At 41.4% G+C, this 17,295-nt stretch overlaps 1 protein-coding gene across 1 annotated transcript; it reads left to right on the plus strand.

Moving 5' to 3' along the window:
* Window positions 1-802: 802 nt before the first annotated feature.
* On the plus strand, window positions 803-12,059 carry TTLL2 (tubulin tyrosine ligase like 2). The gene is made up of 4 exons (XM_042456741.1): window positions 803-835; window positions 1,504-1,541; window positions 7,702-7,739; window positions 10,420-12,059. Exons 1-4 carry the CDS (start codon window positions 803-805, stop codon window positions 12,057-12,059), a joined length of 1,749 nt encoding a protein of 582 aa, XP_042312675.1.
* The last annotated feature ends 5,236 nt before the right edge of the window (window positions 12,060-17,295 follow it).

Here is a 17,295-nt window from a genome sequence, read left to right on the forward strand (position 1 = left end):
TGTTCTTTTTGCTGGTGTGTTTAGCCCCTTTGTGCATGTCTTCTTGATTTTCTAGTTTTTGAAATTCCACCCCCCACACGCCCTCACCACCTCCTATTTTTTCTGTTAAAGTTGGCTCCCAGACTTGAGACTCAGCTTGAAAGTATCTTGCGAGGACATGAGATTCAGTTTGAGACATGAAGGCAGATGCTTGAAATTTGACTTGTGTAGCAGACATGTTAAATACGTGTTGTGTCAAGATGCTTCTTTTTTTTCCCCCAACACAAAAGAAAGACCAAGACTGGAACCCAAAGATGCATAGGAAGAGTAGGCATAACTCATAACCATGTGATGATATTGTTGATAATATGAACTTACAATAATGCTAACAGCATGGCAATAATGCAATGATGTTGGGCAATTTAATTTGAGTAACACCCAAGGTGTTCCACTTACAGGACCAGTACAAAGAATCTTGGAGTTGTTATAAAACCACATACCATATGAACAAGAAATTCTAGATTGCCTTTCACAAGAACTAGAAGGTCAAACTAGAGTGAGATAGATACATATTCCCTATGATTAAAACAATTTCCCCCTAGCAATGAGATTTCCTCAAAAATCCATATTTCAGTAATCAGGTGTTCAAACTGCATATTAAGCATGTGTTTAACTTCCAGTAACCAATCACAGAACAAAACATATTACATTCAAACATAGGGTCACCATAAGTCAGAAATTACTTGAAGATAGACAACAACAAGACCACAATGGAAAACCAGGCATCTCCAGGTAGGGCAAGGAAAGAATCATGCTTGAAACTATGGAGAACAGCTGCCAGTTAGAGCTGACAAAAGTGGGTTATATGAACCCATGGGCCAATCTCTTAGACCAGGCAGTTCAGTGTAACTGTATTGTCCCTCTCATACAGTTCCATGTCCTCCCCCTGTCCTGCCAGTTGTTAAACCACAGAAAGGGGCTGTGCTGCTTAGCAGTGGAAAGAGGAAAGAGTGGGGAGGCAATTCAGATAATGAAGAAGCAGCAGGTCTTAAAATGTTCCCTTGCAGCTGTCAAGTCCCAGGAGGGGCTGCTGGTGGTGGTGCTTACTGGTGGGGAAAAGAGGGATGAGAGAGGCAATTTGGACAATGAAGATGCAACTAGGGACACAAAGCGCTAGAAAATACTTACAAACAAATATCACTAAAAGGATGTTGTCCATACACTGTTTCTGTATTAGGTAGCTTCCTATGATCCTAACTATGAAAATATTTGTCTCTGTCTGCAGTCTCTGTTTTGCTATGCTACTAGGCAACTGTATTTCAACCTAGTAACTTGTTTCTCATTTGCAGCATCCAGGAAAGAGCAAGAAGCTGGTGCTAGTTCATACAGCTCATAAATCCCTCACAATCATCAAAAGGCAACTGACATGAAGAGTTCAAGTGAACAGATCCGTTCTTCTCAAGGCAGAGTTGTGCTACACATGTTGTCCAGTTGACTTCAGGGATCATGGCTATGCTTTAACAGCACCGGTACCATAGGGCAGACATTCCCATGGAGAAAAGGTATGTGACTGTCAGTCCTCTGTGATGAAGAATGGGAATTCTTGACTAACTATAAAAAGAGATAATGAAATATGCACTGAAAGAAAAAGTGAGGAAGTGGGAAAAGAACCAGGAATTATATGACCATGAAACAGCTCATCAGCAAGCCACAGAATCAACCTCAGATTGGTAACAGAAGGATGTAATGTAATTGTGTATTGGTCTACCTCAGAGAGCTGTTGTAAAATTTTCTGAATAAGAAATAAAATGTAATCTGAACAAATGTTCTGGGATCAGATGGATGAGTGCCCAAATAGAAAACACCCATTTTCCTTCCAATAAGATGTTTTAAACATGAAATGAAACTTGAGATCAGTTAACAACAACATAGAGGTATACAAAGGACTGCAGCCTAAATCAATAATAATTTATTTTTTAATCTTCTGCAGACTAGAACTAATCAAACAATACTAATAATATTTTTAAAAACTCTTACTTGAAAACTAATACATTTAATGTAACACATATGATCTTATAAAAGACTCATTACGAAAAGAAAAACCACATTGACTGAATAGTAACGACCTTACTGAATTCAACAGTGGAATGCATGCAAAGGATAATCTTTTCAGAACTTTCTTTGTGGAAGTTTATTTCCATGAAAATGAATACTGCATGAGATGCCTCCATGTTGCATAACTTGAAATTATGTCTCAGGGCTCATCTACACTTGCCAGCCACCATCACTGGTGCAGGTCACTCCCTCTGAGGTCAGAAATGAAGTGTCCAGTATTGATCACATGGCTGGGCTCCTTATTGTGATCTCAGAGGGAGCAATTCTCACAAGCTAGACAAGGTAACTGTTACATGGATTTGTAACTGGTTGATCGGCCGAACCCAAAGGGTGCTCAACAATGGCACCTTTTCATCCTGGAGAGAAGTGACCAGTGGGGTCCCACAGGGCTCTGTCTTGGGCCCAGTGTTATTCAACATCTTTATCAGTGACCTGGATCACAGAATTGGCAGCATACTTATCAAATTTGCAGATGACACCAAATTAGGAGGAATAGCTAATACCCTTGAGGATAGTACTGAGAGGGACATAAAAAATTCAAAACAACCTGAATAGACTTGAAAGTTGGGCCAAAGCTAACAAAATGAAATTCAACACAGAGAAATGTAAGGTACTGCACTTAGGGCGGAAAAATGAAATGCACAGTTATAGGATGGGGGACACCTGGCTGAATGAGACTACATGTGAAAGGGATCTAGGAGTCCAAGTAGACCACAAGTTGAACATGAGTCAACAGGTTTCAAACAACCCGTTCCAAAACCTCTTTCTAAGGTTTTGGAACGGGTTGTTTATTCACGCTGTCTTGAGTTTCTTGAAGCCAACTCCATCCTCGATCCCTTTCAATCTGGTTTCCGCTCAAGGCATTCTACTGAGACAGCTCTCACTAAGATTTCGAATGACCTTTTACAGGCCAAGGCTAATGGCCTTTACTCTGTTCTCATCCTTCTCAATTTGTCTGCAGCCTTTGACACCATTGATCACTTTCTCCTAATTGACATACTCTCTGACCTTGGGTTCTCAGACTCTGTTCTTGACTGGTTTAGATCTTACTTGTCTGGCAGATCTTTTGCAGTAGTTGCAGGGGGCCAGACTTCTTCTCCTGTTCCCTTATCTGTTGGAGTTCCCCAGGGCTCTGTTCTGGGTCCCCTTCTGTTTTCTCTCTACACACTGTCCTTAGGAAAACTCATTAGCTCTTTTGGCTTTTCCTACCATCTGTATGCCGATGACACCCAGCTGTATCTTTCCGCCCCTGATCTTTCTCCAAGGCTTGAACAGCAAGTTTCGTCTTGCCTCACAGCTGTCTCGCAGTGGATGCGCCATCGGCGTTTGAAGCTCAACATGTCCAAGACAGAGCTTCTTGTCTTTCCTCCTAAGCCCACCCTTCAACTCTCATTTTCTGTCTCTGTGGACAACATTTCTATTCAACCAGTCCAGCAAGCCCGCAGTCTTGGTTTTATCTTTGACTCTTCTATGTCATGTATCCCTCAGATCCAGACCACAGCCAAGGCTTGTAGATTCTCTTTATACAATATTGCCAAAATCCGACCATATCTCTCCGCCTCTACTGCCAAGATCCTGGTCCATGCCCTAGTGATCTCACGACTTGATTACTGTAACGTCCTCCTGGCTGGGCTTCCTCTTTCTCACCTCCATCCTTTAATTTCTGTTCAGCATTCAGCTGCACGCATTATCACTTCCACCCACCGCTCTGACCACATCTCTCCTGTGTTGGCATCCCTTCACTGGCTCCCCCTCCCTTTCTGCATTCAGTATAAGCTCCTGCTGTTGACATTTAAAGCCCTCCATGGACTGGCCCCTCCTTACTTATCAGACCTTCTTTCTCCTCACCTTCCCACTCGGGCCCTCCGTTCTGGTAGTCAAGGTCTGCTGTCTCAGCCCAGGATTTCCTTTGCCTCATCTAGGATTCGCCCCTTTTCACTTGCTGCCCCTCACTCCTGGAACCTTCTTCCCCCACAAGCAAGAGCCATCACTTCTTTAACCAGCTTCAAAACGGAGTTGAAAACCATCTTGTTCAGAGAAGCCTTCCCAGGCATTGCATAATTATCGCTTACTATTTGATGTTCTTTTGGTGCCTGTTTATCAAACCATTTCCTGTATTGCTATGTACTGTATATGCATTATCCTACTTGAAAGTATGTATTTTCCCTGGAAAATGATTAACCATCCATTTTGAAGCCAAGCCCTCCCTCCAGTCCATCAGCCTTGGTCCAGGCCTTGGAGGTAGAGAGGAACTGCTGGACCTCTTACCCTTTCCCTCCACCAATCTCTTCTCCTTCTGTCTTATGTCTTTTTAGATTGTAAGCCCGAGGGCAGGGACCGTCTAACTAAAAAGATTGCATGTACAGCGCTGTGTAAATTTACAGCGCTTCATAAATAAAGGTTAATAATAATAATAATAATAATAATAATAATAATAATAATAATAATAGTGTGATGCAGCAGCTAAAAAGGCCAATGCAATTTTAGGCTGCATCAATAAAAGTATAGTGTCTAAATCAAGAGAAGTAATAGTGCCACTGTATTCTGCTTTGGTCAGACCCCACCTGGAATACAGTGTCCAGTTCTGGGCACCACAATTCAAAAAGGACATTGAGAAACTGGAGCGTGTCCAAAGGAGGGCGACTAAAATGGTGAAAGGTCTGGAAACCATGCCCTATGAAAAACGACTTAGGGAACTGGGGATGTTTAGCCTGGAGAAAACAAGATTAAGAGGTGATATGACAGCCCTGTTTAAATATTTGAAGGGATGTCATATTGAGGAGGGAGCAAGCTTGTTTTCTGCTGCTCCTGAGAACAGGACCCAGAACAATGGATGCAAGCTGCAGGAAAAGAGATTCTGCCTCAACATTAGAAGGAACTTCCTGACAGTAAGGGCTGTTCGACAGTGGAACAAACTCCCTCGGAGTGTAGTGGAGTCTCCTTCTTTGGAGGTCTTTAAGCAGAGGATGGATGGCTATCTGTCGGGGATGCTTTGATTTGGATTTCCTGCATGGCAGTGGGCTGGACTGGATGACCCTTGTGGTCTCTTCCAACTCTGTGATTTTATGATTCTTTGATTCTAAGTGGCATGTGTAAACAGCTGCCTGGTGTCACTATGGGGTGCTCCAGATTTCTTGCAAAATCCAGAGGAAAAGGTAAAAAACTGGTTTAAGGTAGGAATAGGACAAATTCCATGAAGAACTGGGGTTATGTTATGAAGACAGTCCACACTTGAATCAGGGGTTTTGGCCCTACATTGTGAACACAGGTCGCCATGAGGACAAGGGAAACCACTTCATTTTGCCCATGTAGATATGCCTCCAGTGAGTGGGGATTGGGTGAAAACTGATGCAGGGATGTAGCTACAAAGCCCCCTGAATTAGACATTTTTCTTTTATTCCCCAAAGAATAAAAACATTGCAAAGAATGAGACTTTGAAACATTCATACCCAGAACACATATTTGCTGTGTTCACAGCCTCTTGGTTAACTTTGCCAGCATCTTTCTTTGGATGCCTAACCCTTTTTTCTAAATGCTCCACTGGAATCTTAAGTTACTGCAATGCTAGAAATTCGGGGACTGACAGAAAATTTCATGAAAAGATAGCACATTCTAGTTATTTAGTTTATTATTCTTCTATTTTATCTTCCAATTGGGGCACTTTTAGCATTTTCTGGTGCCCAGGTGCTCAGATAATTTGGCCAGTTTGAGATTTTGAATGTGGTAGGGGTACATTTGCTGTTCCATATCAGGCACCAAAATATTTTGGGGTTAGCCCAGACTTCTCCTCTAAAAATACTTAATCTAAATGCTGTATAAACTGTGTAAGATTGATCAAGTCCCAACATTATGGGCATACTCAGCCCAGAGTATCATTGAATATTCTGTTGAGAGGGACATAGAAACAGAATGCTGGAGTGTGTGATGCACAGTGAATTGTGGGTTCCTATGGCAATTCAGAACCTGAAAAACATACTGTCATTTTCACTTCAAATGGCAGGAGTTTAGGATGAACAGAAGAAGTCCTTGCCAAGTTAGCATGAGATGCTCAAGATGTCCCTCTGGCAAAAGACCCACTATAACCTGGAAGAAAGACAGATTTGCATACCTTCAGAGAAAAGATGGTTTGCAAACTTTTCTCTTGGATGGTTGTTTTGTTGTTACGGGGCTTCAAGTCATTTCCGACTTACAGTAATCCTATCATGGGGTTTTCTTGGCAAGATTTCTTCTGCTTTGCCATTGCCGTCCTAATGTGAATTCTGGCATTTTGAAATTCAGTATCTTCTTAGACAATGTAATTGGAAAGGAAGGTTATGGTGGGGAAACAGGACAGTCTTGACAGTGCTACTTCTTAAAAATACCATTTAAATCTTTTTCTGTTGTAAATTTTCCTTATTAATAGTATTGCAGCTGACAAGGGCAACAGATGGGGAGGATAGAGGTATGATACAAATTTAATAAAATAAGCAACTAGCCTTTTTCTTGTGCCTAAAATAGGCCTTTCCTTCCAGAGATCAAAAGGAGATGTTTTTCATGGTATAGACGGAGTGTTATATGCTAATGTCAGCAGATGATGCTGTTAAAGGTACAGAAAAATTAGGAACCCGAGTCATAAATAGTATATTATATTATAGAGGGCCATCAATGTACAATGGGAGCTGTACAGAGTAAGTAATTTAAGCAAATGACAAAGGAGCTTATAAACTCCTAGCTTGCCCATTATCCCTCACTGATAGCTTTTGCCATCTTGACCCCCATGAGATGTTGTTTGGCCACATGTGTCCCAAGTTTCATCTGTGAAATGTTGGACAGGCTGGTGGGGGGGGGGTAGCCTTTTAATACAGCCCTCTACTCTGGCAGATATTTTGCCCTCCAAAGGAGAGCCCGGCACCCTCCTAAGTAATTGGCTTACCTGCTAAACTGCTTTTATCCTCAGTAGGTTTTTCCTAAAGTTCTATCAAAATGTATTCTCCTATAACTTAAGCCCATTAGTTCATCTAGTTTGATATTTCTAACATCTAAAAATTAAGCCTGTGAGATCATATTGTTCTGTCCAATAAACTAGTACATACCCTCTTTTCTGGGACAACCTCTCAAGTATTTTGTTACACACATCATATGTGCAGGATCTAGTGCCTTTAGAGTATTTAGGCCATGGTATCACACATACACATATACAGAATACAGAATGTATGAGGTGCATTTAGTGCCTGGGCATTTTGCAGCATCCACATTCTTCCCCTCCATTATTTCTAAGCCTAACACTAACACAGAAATACTATTTCAGGTGTAGGTCCCAGAGGCAGTGTGAGGAAACAACCAAAGCTTCTTGAATTCTGGTAATTATAGCCCAAAAAGATGCTCAGGCTCTGGAAAGAAGATAGTACCATTTGCAAAGGTAACCACTGTAACACCTGTGGTTAATGTTGTCTGTTACTGCTGCTGCTGCTGCTAGTAATAATATGATGATAATATCAGTGATGTAACTGTATCACTGAACCATTGTAGGATAGATTAAAGAAACAGTGTAAATGTCTGTGCAGGTGGATGGGTATATAGAAAGTGATACATACATGAAATTTACCATTTATTTTTGCATATTCACAGTAGAGAAAATCGATCAAGAGTGCAGAGACCCAGAAAAGGTATTTGTTTTTCATTCTCTACAAACCCTTCACAGGTTCAGGTGCTTTAGTTTACTAAATCTGGTAGACAATTAAAGGTAATGACACATGCCTCTTTGATCCCCCAATGGAAATCCTATGAGACAACTTGAGTTTCTTTTGGAACCTCAAATAAGATTCATCTTATATTGTGGCGTGTTACAGACCACCGAAAAGCGGCTCTCTGCCTGCACCGTCATTAGCTGCGCCGAGAAGCCCCAGCAGCCAAACCGCGAGGCTTCCTGGCGCAGCTAAAAAGAAGCGCCATAATGGTGCTTCTTCTTGCGTCATGGAAATGACGGGATGAGGCGCCAATGGTGCACTTGACACGTCATTTTCGCGATGCTACGTGCAGACGCTAAGCATCCGGCACGTAAAAATGGCCGTGCCTGTGTGTATACGGTGCGGCCATTTTTACGTCCCCGTCACGTGCTAGGGGTGATGCCGGTATGGACGCTAGGTCCTCGGCCAACCCCTAGCACGTGACGGGGGCACCGCAAAGGCCCATGCAGAATGGGCCCGTGTGTTGTATTGGTGGCCAGGCTAATTATCAGTCATGTTACCTTCACATAAGCTTGGTTCAGCAAGCCAGAGCTTCCTTACAACCCCTGTTGGGCAACATCTCTTAACAAGACTTTCAGACCAGTTCATACAACTTCTCATTGCTTGGAGAAGGAGTGGACACATTCCACTCTCCATGTATGTAAGAAGGGATGGCAACCCTCTGATATCATTGGTCTCCAACTTCCATATTATATGGTCAGTGGTCAGGGGTGATGGGAGCTGAACACCAACACCATCTAGAAGGCTGTTGTTCCATTGTTGTTGTTGTTGTTGTTGTTAGCTGCCTTTGAAAATGTGGAACATGTGACTTTCCAGATGTTATACTATAGATGTTATACCAGATTATATCTCCCATCATCCCACACTATACAGTTCAATAATATGTCATAGGCCACTCAGCTCTAGATCTTATGGTTGCATGACTAGCTTCATAAAGCCTGAAGATCTGAAGGAGTGCCCTGATGAAGTAACTCAAATTATAACCTAATAAGCCTAGTCAATACAGATAGGAATATCAGGTCAGGGCTATCTCAGGCTCTAAAATTTCATAGCCACAACATGAGACCTAGGGATGACCCTGTGGTGATGCACAAAGGGCAGGCCCTGGAGAAGTTAAAAGGCTGACATTAAAGCATTTACTTAAAAAACAATTAGCTAAGCAACAGTATGGACATACAGTGTTTGGGTGAACAACAGTGGAAGAAGCTTATTGCCCATATATACTGCTTGTGGGCTTACAGAGGGACCTGCCTGGCCATTGTAGAAACTAGGCTACTGAGCCTGATAGGCACTGAAGCTACTTCTGCACACCACAAATAATGCAGTTTGACACCACTTTAACTGCCATGGCTTCATGTGATGGAATTCTTGGATATGTTGTTCTGTGAATTATTTAACCTTGTCTGTCGGAGAGCTCAGTTGCCACAACAAACTACAAATCCCAGAATTCCATCGTATGGAGTCTGGCCATTAAAGTAGTGTCAGACTGTATTATTTCTGCAGTGCAGATGCAGCCTGTGTCTGATCCGGTACTACTTATGTTACATTTTAAGCTAGCCTTCTCCAGCTTTGTGCTTATCATCTCACTAATATAGTCAATGGTCACACCAACTGGGAAGTGGCAGAATTTGTAGTCCAGTACATCTAGAGGGAATATCAACTTGTGGAAGGCTGTGCATGTTGGTTCAAGAGATTCTTCAACAAAGAAGATTGGAAGAATCTTCAGCATCAGCCCCTGTGAATAGCCAGTTCTGTTAGGTACCTGGCTGGATTCAACCAGGTCTCAAGACAGCAGAATCTTCTGTCCTCCAACTTCAACAGGTTGGATTTCAGCACCCAGGATCTGAGAACACATGCTTATAAAGCCTCATTTGACCTAGCTCAGATCAAGTAATGCTAATGAGAGCCATTTGACTTATACACCATATAGATTACACTCTGAGTAAAATTTCTGTTTAATCCTGAAAACATATGCTTATTCTATTGCCTTAAATCAAGGAGTATGTTCCATGTTATTTTACAGATAATTGCTACCATCAGTTTTGTACGGGTTGAGTCTCCTTTACCCAAAATCCTTTTGGGACCAGAAGTGTTTGGGATTTCAGAGTTTTTTGGATTTTGTAATATTTGCATATACATAATGAGATATCTTGGAGATGGGACCCAAGTGTAAACATGCAATTCATTTGTTTCACATACACTTTATACACATAGCTTGAAGGTAATTTTATACATTGTATTTATTTATTTGGAGTATTTATTCTCCACTCTTGAGCCACATTTGTAATAATTTTGTGTATAAAAGAAAATACACTGAACCTTCAGAAATCAAAGGTGCCACTATGTCAGACATCCATGTGGACAATTTTGGATTTTTGAACTTTTTGTATTTTGTAATTCCAGATAAGGGAGAGTCAACCTGTATAACTTTCTGCCTAAATCAGCATCAGGTGGCGATCACAGTAACATCTTTATTTATATGATCCAAACCAACCAAGCCCACCGATTGTTTCAGCCCCTACTTCCTACCTCTCTTCCTTACTGAGCTTTGATTATTATTATTATTATTATTATTATTATTATTATTATTATTATTTAGGAATCAAATGCTCCAGAAAAACAGAAAATGTTAATTCAGGAAGGCCCACGAAGCCACTGGTCTTCCGACTACATGAAAGTGTTCCTGCATTAGTCCGTGAGGTTTTACTGGAACGTGGCTGGATTGAGTATGATGAACATGAGCAAGATAATGAGGACTGGAACTTACACTGGCAGAATCACCCTTTCCGGATGAGAGAACACCAGAGCATTAAACCATGGCAGAGGCTCAATCACCATCCAGAAACCATCAGGATCACCAGAAAGGATTATTTAGCCAGACATCTGAAACGGATGAAAGGAATTTATGGAGCCACCCTCTATGAGTTCAGTCCAGCAGCTTTTATCATGCCTAATGATTATATCAAGTTTATAACAGAATACACTAAGGAGAGGCAAATACCAGGGAAAAAGCTGAGTTACTGGATCTGCAAACCAGTTGACCGGTCTCGTGGAAGAGGGATACTCATCTTTCAAGACATCAAAGACTTTGTTTATGACTGTATGGTCATTGTGCAGAAGTACATTAGCAATCCTTTGCTTATTTCTGGGTACAAGTGGGATCTCCGTTTCTATGTTTGTGTCACAAGTTTTTGTCCCCTCACTATTTATACATACGAAGAAGGGCTGGTGAGATTTGCCACAGAGAAGTTTGACCTTGAGTGCCTAGACAATGTTTATGCCCACCTGACAAACACTAGCATCAACAAATTTGGACCCTCATACCAAAAGGAGAAAGATGTCATTGGTTCTGGTTGCAAGTGGACTTTCAGCCGGTTCCGGGCCTACCTGCGTAGCCGCAGCATGGATGACTTGAGCCTGTGGAAGAGGATCAACCGCATCATTACCCTGACTTTGCTTGCCATCACCCCCTCAGTCCCATTTACCTCAAATTGTTTTGAGCTCTTTGGGTTTGATATCCTAGTGGATGAGAAGTTGAAGCCCTGGCTTCTAGAAGTGAACCACAACCCAGGCTTGCGTTTGGACTGTGCCACCGATGCAACTGTGAAGAGGAAGTTGCTCCATGACATAGTCGACTTGCTAAACTACAAGGAGTCTGATGCCATGAGGAAAAACAAAGGGGCAAATCAGAAAGCTTCATGCTTTGGCCAAACACAGTGTTTGTGGACTAACCAGGCTGATGTCCCTCTAGATTTCTTGAGTTATGCGAAAGAAACCAAGTCAGCAACTACTTCTCCTTCTTCGTCTTTCCTGAAAATTAATAAAAGAAACCCATCTGCCAGAACAGGCAGTGCCTACCCTAAGAAAACTTTAACTTCACAAATGCGGGAAAGAATGAACATGCCCAAAACCGCTCTGCAACCCAAGTCATCACCTAAAAGCATACAAATATTACGAGCCAGTTATTCACTATGCGAGCCTACTCATCCTGTCCTTTCATTTCATTCAACCGAGTTCTTTACTCAAAAGCCATTTCTTCCTTCCTATTTCCTCTCAGATAATGACAAAAGGCCATTCCCTCGAGTAGGCGATTTTGTCCTTATCTTTCCCTTCAATGACGCAGCCCTTGAAGCATCTAGGAATGGAATAAATGTCAAAAATGTAATACAGGAAATACACAAATTAATGAGCAAAGAAGTACAGCCAGAACACCAGAAATTAAATAAAAGGTTAATTTAACCTGTAGATAAAAGGGCTGAGTGGTCCTCTCCTCCATTTACATCAGAGGTCTTACATACTGGTGCAATGTCTTCAAAACATGTGTGTGTGTGTGTGTGTGTGTGTGTGTGTGTCATTGTAGAGACCATTCTTTTCCAACCATGCAATGACAATAATCCCACTGTCCCACCCTCAATCCCTGTTCTCCTTTCAGTGACAAGCAAAAACATTTTTGTGTCATCAGAATTTCTCAAACTGATGAGTTTGAGGCTTTTGTATAAAGTTTTTAATATATTTTATTATTTTAATGTGTAATGTCTTTAACTTTTAAAAAATTAATTAGTTTTTTAATATTTAATTTTAATGTTTTTGTATTATTTTTTATGTGTACTGTTTTAAATTTATTGTTAGATGCTTGAGTCCCTATATTGCTGGGGTGATGATGATGATGATGATGATGATGATGATGATGATGATGATGATTGGTCCTGCAATATTACCATTCAACACAGGAATCACATAGCAATGCATAACTTTGCTGGCAGAAATTTATGTTACACAATCTTATTGTAAGATTGGCTTCTCTCTGTTATTTGAAAAAATATGCAGTATGAATAGTGAATTAATATTTTGTACCTGTCAAGTGGAATTAACAACATGGCACTGGACTAATTTATACTATTATTATTATTATTATTATTGTTGTTGTTGTTGTTGTTGTTGTTGTATTATTATTATTATTATTAATTTTCAAAGAACAATAAAATATTTGAATAAGAGAAAATAAGGAGGAAACAAAAAAAGAAAAAAGGAAAAGATAGAATACAGATAAAGAAACAGATAAAACGAAATAAATAGTAGATTCTGACTTTATTTCTGGCAGTTATACATATATATAATATATTAACACTTTTCTTTCTAAAGCTGCACCATATACTTCTTTTGTTAACCTAATTCTAATAACTATCAGACCCCAACATTATCAAATCAATGTCTTTTTTTGTGCAAAAGGTCTGTGAAAGGTTTCTAGTCTTTTTGAAATGCCTCCAATGATTTTTCTGTAATCAAAACCGATAATTTACCCATTTCATCTAAATCACTCAGTTTCAACAGCCATTACTCCCTAATATTGGATTCTTCCATCTTTGTATGAAAACAGTTTTAATGCTGTGATCTTGTACTGAATTCATCTCCCATATCTCTGTTTCATCTGTTTGTCCTTGTTGTTGGGTGTCTCAAAGTCATTTTTCACTTCTGCTGACCCTAAGGCAATCCTATCACAGTGTTTCCTTGGCAAACTTCCTCAGAAGGTGAAGTCAAAGGCTTTCATGGCCGGCATCCATAGTTTTTTGTGGTTTTTGGGGGGCAATGTGTCCATGTTCTAGAAGATTTTCTTCCTGACATTTCGCCAGCATCTGTGGCTGCCATCTTCAGAGAATGTTTGCCTGGAAAGGATTTGGCTATATATATTGTGTGACCTGGAAAGGCAGGAGTGATTTGCTGTATATGGTTTGCTGCTAATGGCAGGCCTCAGGGTGTGAGGGTCTGCACGAGAGGATTAATGTCTGCTTGATAGTGCTCATTGTCTGCTGGGAGAGTTCTCATTTGCATTTGTTGAGTCTTTATCTTGCTATCTTTCAGGACTGGTAGCCAAACTTTGGTGGTGTACAGACAGCCCCTTTAGGGTGGTCTGCACCTGCCCCTTTCCCCAATGGATTGAGGCCTGAGCTGCCACAGCGGTAGCCCCGGAGGTCCCAATCCGCCGCTTTTCCTGGCCTTGGGGAAACAGCAAAAGGCTGCCCCAAGGACACTCCAACAGTGGTGGGAAGAGAGAGAAAGGAGCCGCTCAGCCCCTTTCTCTCTGTATCGCTGGTGTGGATGTTTCAAGGCCGCGCCAGGGATACGTGTGGCAGAAGGAGCTCCAAAATGGAGCTCCTTCTGGCGCCACTGAAAGGGCACCACAAGAACCCTTCAGTGGCGCCAAGACGTAACAGCTGCACCGCACCATTTGGACATGATGCGACCGTTACGTCACAATGGTAGTGCCCATGTGAACAGGGCACCGCCATTTTGTACGTACTCTGTGTTTGTGGATTTCAGTGGCTTCCCTGTGCATCCTGACATGGTAGTCGTTGGCATGGTCCAGAATTTCAGTGTTTTCAAACAGTATGTTTTGCCCAGGATGATGTGTGGCATGTTCTGCTACTGCTGATTTTTCTGGCTGGCCCAGTCTGCAGTGTCTCTCATGTTCCTTGATTCTTGTTTGCACACTGCATTTGGTGGTCCCTATGTACACTTGTCCGCAGCTGCATGGTATGTGGTAAACTCATGCAGCTGTGAGAGGGTCTCTCTGGTCCTTGGCTGAGCGAAGCATTTGTTGGATTTTCGTCGGTTTGTAGACTATTTGCAGATTGTGCTTCCTCACCACTTTGCCTATTCTGTCTGTGACTCCTTTGATGTATGGTAAAAATACCTTCCCTTTGGGTGGCTGTTTGTCTTCACTTATTATTATTATTATTATTATTAAACTTTATTTCTAAAGTGCTGTAATTATACACAGCGCTGTACAAAGTCAGTAAAATTAAGGAATACATAAAAGCCTACCCGAGGCGTACACTCTAAAAGTAATAACAATTGGATAGAGGAATAGATAAAATTACAATATAGGAAAGAAAAAACAAGTTTAAAAACATCAGATATAAAAGCAAATCACAGCAAACATTATTAGACAGCTCTGGGTTTTCCTGGGCCTGGCAGCCCTTCTGATGTCTGAGCTGGAATAACGATTGGCCTGTAGAGCCCAGTCCAAGTGCTTCAGTTCATCTTCCAAGAAGTGAGGTTCTCAGGTGCGTTTTGCTCGGTCTACCAGTGTTTTGATTGTGCTTCTTTTTTGTCCTGGGTGATGGCTGGCGTTCTTGTGCAGGTATCTGTTTGTATGTGTGGGTTTTCTGTATACTGTGTGACCCAAATGTTGGTTCAGTTTGCGGATGACTAGGACATCCAAGAATGGCAGTGTTCCTTCCTTTTCTTTTTCCATAGTGAACTGGATGTTGGAGTGGATGTTGTTTAGATAGTTCAGAAATACAGCCAGGTCTTCTTCTCCATGGCTCCAGATGGTGAAAGTGTCATCCACGTATTGGAACCAAGTTGGTGCTGTTTCCAGGGCTTGCTTTTTAAAGTGTTCCACGTAAAAGCTTGCTATCACAGAGCTTAGAGGGCTTTCCATTGCTACCCCATCTCTCTGTTCATAGAATCCATTGTCCTTAGAGGGGGTTTGCCATTGCCATCCCCTGAAGCTGAGAAAGTGTGACTTGCCCAAAGTCACACAGTGGGTTTTTATGTTCAAGAGGGGAATCAAACCCTGATCTCCAGAGTTGTTGTCCAATGCACAAGCCACTACACCATGCTGGCTCTCAATCTGTTCACCATTAAGTCTCAAAAGAAAAGGTTGTGGTTTTAATTGAAAGTTGACCTTTAAGATCCTCTACATTGAAGTATTTTTTTTTATCCCAGAACTCTTTAGCCTTTTCATATGTCCACCACATACAATAGAATGTCCCTTCTTGTTTTTCACATTTCCAGCATCCATTTGAAATATTCTTATACATTCTCAACAACTTAACTGGCATCATGTACCAATGGTAGATCATTTCATAAGAAATCTGGTTAAGATCATAACCACATCTTTTCCCACTGTAAATTCTGTGTATTATAACCAAAGTTCTTAGTCTATTTTATCATAGAATCCTTAACTTAAAAAACAAGTGATCTGTAAAGGCAACAGCTTTCAGGACTCCAAGGACATTAGGAAAGATATTAACATACCCTCCAAATATCCCTGCTTGGCAGGGACAGTCCTGATTCATCTGCTGTTGACCCACTTTTTGTAGCTACTTTCAAAATGTCCAAGTTTCTTTCTCCTCTTTCCACTTTCTCCTTTTCCCATGATCTTACTTTATTTGTTGCAGACAGAGTTCAAAGTGCCAACGTAGCCTGCACACAATTAACTCAGCAGAGGGAAGAGGAGAGTAGGGGGCAGAAGTCTGCTGGTATTTATTGTTTCATTCTCATGTGAACTGTTTCAATATGACATCAGATCAAGACAGAGCTAGTTCCATGAAATACCAAATTTGAAAATAAAAATGTATGGCATGCATGGGCATGAATGGTTTCCAGAGACATAGTTTGGGCCTAATGACAAAACTACTATGCCACACTGGCTCTCTGGTTCTCAGGTATAAATAGCTGAGTACAAAACATCATGTGGTGTCATTAGAAAAGCTCTTGTCATGCTGCTTGGAGGCTGCACCCCCAACAGTAATCTCCAGTGTGACAGGAAGAAGTAGGATGTCTGGAACAATTCCCCCTCATGCCAGAGATCATTTGTGCAAGTGGGGGATTGAACTGTCTGCCAGCTACTTCCCAAACAAGAGAGGAACAGGCCCCTGTTGATCACAGTGGCTGATGTCTGATAACTGAGGATTTGGGGGATCGGAATGAGATTCACTGATGCTTACACATCTGTAATTCCCCCAAACATTCTGGCCAACTTTTCCAAGCACTGTGTCAGTTAAGAACTGGCCATGCTATTTAAAATCCTGTTTTCTTCTTTAGATTAATGTGAGGGACTTCTCTGAAACAGGAGGCATCCCCTCCCCCCTCCCCCACTCAAAACCTGTGAGTATTTGAAACGCTGTCATTCTTACTCATATAGGTCATATATTTTCTTTTGCAGATCTGATATTTCTTCCAAGGGCCTTATGTATCCTTTAAACTAGGGGCTACATGTGTGTTATAAATATGAAACAGTCACAAATTGTTATTTTAAACAGTCACAAGTGCAAAACTTGTTATGTGTAATAGTTATGCATTCATAACTGCCCAACAGGATTCCAGACATAAAGGCGGGGGTTTGGGCTGGAATTCCAGAGCCACTTGGCAGCATGACCAGAGCTTTTCTAAACTATGATGACACCATATGGTGTTTTGTACTTCAATATTTATCCCCGAATACAAAACATGATATAAGAAGAGGTTCAGAATCATGACATGACAGCTGGCATCTCATTAGTGAATGATGATAGTGTAAGTCAGATATATATGATCAAAACATACTTTTTTGGTCATTGTGGAGATCACCATTCTTTTTCAGCCATGCAATAACCAAGATCCCCTCTCCCCCCCCCCCCAAAAAAGCAACACAGTCCCACCCTTGCCCCCAGCATGGCCATTTCTGTGCTGTCAGAGAGTAAGGGGA

Source organism: Sceloporus undulatus, chromosome 1, assembly GCF_019175285.1.
Source record: "Sceloporus undulatus isolate JIND9_A2432 ecotype Alabama chromosome 1, SceUnd_v1.1, whole genome shotgun sequence".
NCBI lineage: Eukaryota > Metazoa > Chordata > Lepidosauria > Squamata > Phrynosomatidae > Sceloporus > Sceloporus undulatus.

Excerpts from the sequence above, each read along its gene's own strand:
- TTLL2 (XM_042456741.1), top strand. The coding sequence starts at position 803 with ATGGAGAACAGCTGCCAGTTAGAGCTGACAAAA. Across the intron at positions 836-1,503 it reads GCCAGTTAGAGCTGACAAAA|CACCGGTACCATAGGGCAGA; the intron begins GTGGGTTATATG and ends ATGCTTTAACAG. Across the intron at positions 7,740-10,419 it reads AGTGCAGAGACCCAGAAAAG|GAATCAAATGCTCCAGAAAA; the intron begins GTATTTGTTTTT and ends ATTATTATTTAG.